Genomic DNA, 6,669 nt, shown 5'->3' with positions numbered 1-6,669 from the left:
CACCTTCTCCCGGGTTAACGGAATTCCTTATCCGGATTTCTGGTACGCAGACTGTAATATAGAGTCATTATTTTTTCCTCGATTCGGGATTAAAATTGGTGACTTGGGACACCCTAAATCTCCCAAGTGGCGACTCTGAAATAAATAAACAAATCCCGTTTCGATTGTCCTTTAATTGGAAAAACTCCCCTGCGCCTCCCGGGCGCGGAAAAAGGAGGTGTGACAATGGCTGAGTCTTGTAACTTCACAATTGTGGGTCGATTTCTAAGACCCCGTCCCCAAATTGATAGAATTAGATCAAGATTCAAGGAGATTGGTCCTCTCAAGGGGTCAGTGAGAATTAGGGTTTTTGATAACCATAATGTTTTCATTAACTTATTTAATGAGGAGGATTGGAAATTAGTATGATTTAAGAGGGTCATTAAAATTAATGGTATGCAAATGTGGCTTCAAAAATGGTCGCCGGATTTTAAACCAGAAGAAGATTTACCTATCGTTCCGGCTTGGGTTCTATTGCCAAGATTACCATTTCATATGCATGATTGGCATTATGTAAAACAACTCCTAAGTTCCGTCAGAACCCCTCTTGCTTTGGACGCTGCCACCATAGGAAGAACTAGGCCAAGTATGGCGAAAATCAGAGTTGAAGTGGACCTTCTAAAGACACTTCCTCAAAGTGTATTTGTTGGCCAAGAATACGAAGACTCCCCTCTCAAAGGTTACACTCAGAAACTGGAATATGAAGGAGTCCCGAAGTATTTCAAGCACTGTAGGAAAATTGGTCACTATATAATCAATTGCAGAGTATTGGAGAAAAAAAAGTTGAAAATTTACAAGAAGAAGAGGAAGAGAAACAAAATCAAGGTAGTGAGGATTTTCAGTAAGTCAGAGAACAAGAAGGGAGCAAGGTTGATGAAAGTAGCAATGGAGAATCTCCAAAGCTGCCAAGTCTGGAAATCAGCCAAAAACAACAACATGAAAAACAGCAACAGGAAGAAATCTGCTGCAACATCAGTTAGGAAAAAAAGAAGAAGACTAAGAAGAAGAAGCCTAAAAAGTTGCCAAAAAAGAAGAGCAAAGTAGTGTTTAAACCATCCAACAGTAAAAGAAGAGAGGAAAACATTTCAACAGCCAAATAAAATGAATTCTCAAGACAATCCATTGAAGAAAGCATTTTGAGCCCAACTACAAAAAACAACATCTCCCAACAAGATCCAAATGATGAGAATATTAGTAAAAGTTCTGTTGAGAAGCTGATAGAGAGCAATGGAATAGGGGACTTGCAGAAGCATAACAGAAATATTCAAAACATATAGGAAGACAATAGCGAAGGGATAAAAGGCCAAGAATAAAGTGGTAACTCCAGCTCTTCTACTGTCCCGACCGAGATAAGTAACCTTCCAGGACTCCAACTTGTTGTGGATTTATATGAAAATAAAGATGGTAACCGAATTCCCATTCAAGAAGAAATCAGTTCTGAAAGCTGTCAAGGTGTAGAGCAGTCGAACAAACAACATGAGGAGAGCAAAAAAGACCAAAATTCTCTTTCCATTGTGGATGATCAATACCAAAATAACAGGAGAGGAAGGAGTGAAACAAGGAAAATGGCAGAAAAAACAGGAACAGAACCCATCCCTCTATAAGGAGGAATCAAAAGGAAGATAACCCCCTATATGATCTTAATGATTAATGCTCTTTTTTAGAATATTAAGGGAGTTAGATCCAAAAAAGTCATTCACAGGCTAAAGAAACTTATTAACATTAACAACTCTCAATATGTGGCTATCTTTGAACCTTTTGTCTCTAATGATAAATTGGAGGGGTATAGAAAATTCTTGGATTTCCAACATTGTTGCAGCAATAATATTGGCCAAATCTGGTATTTTTGGAACTCCTACAACACTACTACAGTCACTGCCATCAGTGAGCAACATATCACGATCCACTTTCAAAATATTTTTGGTAAGGACATATATATTTTTGCTGTTTATGCTAAAGGCAAATCCAAAGATAGAAGGGACTTATGGCATTCTTTTGAGCTAGATAGTATGGTGATTGATACCCCTTGGTGTGTGGGAGGGGACTTCAACATTATCATGGATCCAAATAAAAAATTAGGGGGTCAGCCTCACAGGATGTATAGAAGTCTGGAGTTTCAAACCTGTATCAGCAACTGTGGTCTCATTGACATGGGTTACAATGGTTCTAATTACACTTGGTGCAACAACAGAAGATCTGGGAAGAAAATTTGGAAGAGGCTTGACAGAATTTTTGTAAATGATCTCTGGGATCAATTATTTCAAAGAACCTCTGTTAGCCATCTAGCTAGGACAAGTTCAGATCACAGGCCCCTTCTTATGAAGAACCTGAGTGCAACCCACCAATATATTTCCTATTTTAGATTCCTAAATTGTTGGGTTAATATTGAGGGCTTCCTTGATATAGTGAGGGAATCATGGAGTACTGAAGTGTCTGGGAATCCTATATGGATCCTTCAAAGTAAACTCAAAGCTCTTAGTAAAAGACTTTCCCAATGGTCTAGGAAGGAAATTGGTGATATTAATGATGCTGTTATCAATTGGGAAGATAAACTTTAGGAGTTGGAGGATATTGACATAGAAGATAACTCTGAAAAGAGTAGAGAAGATGTCAACATGGCTCATGCTCAATATATCAGATGGCTCTTCAAGAATCCATGCTCAAGCAAAAATCTCAAATAAAGTGGTTTGAAGAAGGGGATAAGCATACAAAATACTTCCACTCCATCCTTAGAGAAAAGAGAAGAAGGCAACAAGTTAACCGTATCAAAAATAGTAGAGGAAAATGGATTAAGGGGGATGATAAGATTGCCAACAGAGCTGTGAGACACTTCCAAAATTTCTTTAATCTCACCCCTCCTACTATTAACAATTCTATCCTAAATTGTATTCCTTTTTGTATTTTAGGTGATGACAACAGCATGCTTAGCATGGTGCCAGGGGAAGTTGAAATCAAAGAGGCAGTTTTTAGCCTTAGCCCTCACAGCACAGCAGGACCAGATGGCTTCAATGGCACTTTCTTTCAGAGTTGTTGGAATATAATTGAAAGGGATGTCACTGCTTTAGTGAAAGAATTCTTCAAAGGAAAAGGTTTGACCAAATTTTATTCTCATACTTGTTTGGTTTTAATCCCTAAAATTGACAATCCTTCTACTTTCTCGGATTTTAGACCCATTAGCTTATCTAACTTTACAAACATGATTATCTCCAAAATTGTTTCTCTTAGAGTTAACACTTTATTGCATAAAATAGTTTCCCCCAATCAAAACGGCTTTGTTAAGGATAGGCTCATCTATGAGAATGTATTGTTAGCTTAGGAAATTGTTCACAATATTTCTCATAATAATCATGGGGGTAATGTTGTTATTAAACTAGATATAGCTAAAGCGTATGATAGAATGGATTTGGAGTTCTTACATGCAGTGCTTAGAAAATTTGGTTTCTCAGATAATTGGATTGATTTAGTGCACAATCTCCTTTCCAATGTATGGTACTCAATCATCATTAATGGTATGAGACATGGATTCTTCTCTTTATCTTAAGGGCTTAAGCAAGGGGACCCTCTCTTCCCTACTCTTTTAATTATTGCTGTTGAAGTATTATCTAGATCTCTCAACTCTTTGTACAGAAACCCTAACTTCATTCCCTTCTCCATGCCCCTAAATGTCCCTAAGATCAACCACCTTGCTTATCCTGATGGCATTATTATCTTCTGTAGTGGTAGTTCTAATTCTATCAAGTTGGTTATGAATGTTATTGATAATTATGAAAGAAGTTCTGGTCAAATGGTTAATAGGGATAAAAGTTACTTCTTAACTGCTCCTAATACTACTGCCACTAGAATTAACGGGATTAGGAAATGCTCTGGCTTTATGGATAAAAATTTTCTTTTTACTTATCTTGGTTGTCCTCTGTATGTGGATAGGAAGAAAATTGTTTTTTTTGATAACATGATTAGCAAAATTGTGAAAAGGCTTAATGGCTAGCAAGGCAAAATGCTGTCTCATGGGGGTAAGGTTACTCTTGTTAAGAATGTTCTTCAGTCCATTCCAGTGTACACTCTTTCTGTTATGACTCCTCCTAAGGGAGTTTTTAGGTTAATTGAGAAATATTTTGCTAATTTCTTCTGGGGTTCCCCTGAGGATCATAAAAAATATCATTGGAGTTCTTGAAATCATCTTGCCCTTGCTTTTGACGAAGGAGGCATTGGCCTTAGGAAAATGGAAGACATTAGTAACATGCTAGCTATGAAAAGGTGGAGGAGGATAAGGTCCACATCATCTCTTTGGGCTACTTTCATTAGAAATAAATATTGTGTTAGATCTCATTTTGGCTCTAAAAAGATTGCTCCAGGTAACTCCCATGCTTGGAGTCATATTCTCAAAATGAGAGACATTGCAGAAAATCATATTGTGTGGCAGGTTAACTCTGGCTCTAGTAACTTCTGGTGGGACAATTGGTCCCTTAATGGCCCGCTGGAAAAACTGTTCCCTGATAATCCAAGGAATTCCAAACTTCTGGTAAGGGAATTCATCTCTGATGGTCAATGGAATACAAACAAATTGAAGGAGCTCCTACCAGATCAACTGGTTCAACAAATCCAAATTATTCCTATTGGAATCAAAACAAGGAAGATCAATTTTTTTGGGCTCTCTCGGATAATGGCAAGTTCACAAACAATAGTGCATGGAATCTCGTAAGGAATTCTAACCCAAAAGTTCAATTCATAGATAAGGTATGGAACTTAGCTATTCCTTTTAAAATGTCCTTTATGATGTGGAGGTTATGGCATAGCAAACTCCCCTTTGATGATGTGATTATTAAATTTGGCAAACAAATAGTTTTCAGATGTAACTGCTGTAGTAATCCTAATTCCAATAATATTAATCATGCTTTTGTAGAGGGTTAAATTGCTAGTTAGATTTGGAATCTCTTTGGAAATGCCCTTGGCATACATCACCACCCCTATACTATTAGATATATAATTAACCAATGGTGGACATCAAAGGCCTCCAATGATGTCCATAGACTTATTTTAAATATTACCCCTATTATTATTTACTGGTTTTTTGGAAATAATTCTGTGCCTGCAGGTATGGAGACCAAAAAAATTTCAACAAGTATAGACTTAAGCAACAGATAACTTGTAGCATTGAAGCTGCAGTCAACAAAGCATATCCTAATAGTGGCCTAAAGCTCCCTTGGAATTCTTTCTGTGATACTCTTACAAGGCTTAGACCCGGGTACAAAAGTTTCGTGGTTCGATGGCTTAAGCCAGATATGGGTTGGGTTATGTTAAACACTGATGGGAGCTTTCTTCAGAGGGAAGGAAAAGCAAGTCTAGGAGGCACGGTTAGAGATGAATATGGAGACATTATCATGGCCTTTTCTACTCCAGCGACTGCCCAGAATCATAACATAGCAGAGGCCCAAGCAGCTCTGTGTGGTCTCAATTGGTGCAAACAAAATGGCTTCAGTCAGGTGATTCTTGAATTGGATTCTCTATACATTATAGAGATCCTCCGTAAAGACGGTGACACAAACTATAAACTCAGTCATATTGTGAATAAGATCAAAGACACTATCAACATGCTTAATATTCAGATCAAACATTGCTACCGAGAGGCTAACCAACTGGCTGACAGTTTGGCAAAGAGGGCAGTGGAATTGCAGCAATCATCTCACTTCGAATCGAGCCATCAACTTCCTAGGCAAGCCAAAGGCCTATATTTGCTTGACAAATAGCAGTTTCCTTGTATAAGAAACAAATACGACAAGGCTAGTTTCTTTGTTAGTTAGTATATTTTTTTGGTTGAGGAGGCGAACTATGTTTTCATCGCCTATTCCTCGTTATGTTTAAAGGGTTATCTCTACCCTTATGTTGTATATTCAAATTATATTTTTGGCTAATACAACACTCCCAGTATAGTTCATAAAAAAAATGTTGCACAATTTGGCTCTTTTAGATTTTTTTATATTTATAGAACAATGAATAATAATTATGATTAAAGAGTCTTCTTTGTTTTGCAAGTCATACCAACATGTACGTAATAGAATATTCATAGGAGTAATCAACCAATTGTGAAGGAAAGAAGAAAAAATGCTGAAAAGTAAGCGTTCAACACTACCATCATGTTGATAAAAGGGAGACTCATGAGACAAATCAAGTCCAGATTCCAGATTTTTAGTTCTTAAATATTGTGGATCCGCCGCTGAATTGGATCCCAATTTGAAGTTCATAAAATATATGCTTCTTCATTTGTTTCTTATTTTGGCTTTTTGGGAATTAACACAACAATGTGCATACACATGATCACTCAATGAAAGGGACTATTGCGATATTTAATTCACTCCAAGCTTTGGGAATATCTCTAATTCATGAAAATCTATCACGAGAGAATGATGTAAAATGTAGTTATTTTATTGAAAAAACACAACTCTTTGTGATAGGATCGATAAATTTATGTTTATTTTACAATAATATCACTAAATAATACTATTTTGTTTTATGGTTGGTATTATGAACTAATAAATTAATATGATTTATGAAGGGATAATTTACTTTTTGTCCAACAAATGTTTGAATGTTAAAGAAATTAAACATAAAAGAAGAATAGAATTCAAAACATCA

General features: G+C 36.6%; 3 protein-coding genes across 3 annotated transcripts; all 3 read left to right on the top strand.

Annotated features, from left to right (window-relative positions):
* Positions 1 to 441: 441 nt before the first annotated feature.
* On the top strand, positions 442 to 2,597 carry LOC104236667 (uncharacterized). The gene is made up of 2 exons (XM_009790646.1): positions 442 to 1,014; positions 1,704 to 2,597. The coding sequence occupies exons 1-2, from the start codon at positions 442 to 444 to the stop codon at positions 2,595 to 2,597; spliced, it is 1,467 nt and encodes a 488-aa protein (XP_009788948.1).
* Positions 2,598 to 2,677: 80 nt separating this feature from the next.
* On the top strand, positions 2,678 to 4,024 carry LOC138870715 (uncharacterized). The gene is made up of 2 exons (XM_070148547.1): positions 2,678 to 3,128; positions 3,582 to 4,024. The coding sequence occupies exons 1-2, from the start codon at positions 2,678 to 2,680 to the stop codon at positions 4,022 to 4,024; spliced, it is 894 nt and encodes a 297-aa protein (XP_070004648.1).
* A 234-nt stretch (positions 4,025 to 4,258) lies between these two features.
* On the top strand, positions 4,259 to 5,783 carry LOC138870714 (uncharacterized). The gene is made up of 2 exons (XM_070148546.1): positions 4,259 to 4,734; positions 5,132 to 5,783. Exons 1-2 carry the CDS (start codon positions 4,259 to 4,261, stop codon positions 5,781 to 5,783), a joined length of 1,128 nt encoding a protein of 375 aa, XP_070004647.1.
* Positions 5,784 to 6,669: the final 886 nt, after the last annotated feature.

The sequence above is a fragment of the Nicotiana sylvestris genome, chromosome 6, assembly GCF_000393655.2.
Source record: "Nicotiana sylvestris chromosome 6, ASM39365v2, whole genome shotgun sequence".
Taxonomy (NCBI): Eukaryota; Viridiplantae; Streptophyta; class Magnoliopsida; order Solanales; family Solanaceae; genus Nicotiana; species Nicotiana sylvestris.
The sequence above is the reverse complement of the archived record's forward strand: the minus strand, read 5'-3'. Positions and strand labels throughout refer to the sequence as shown.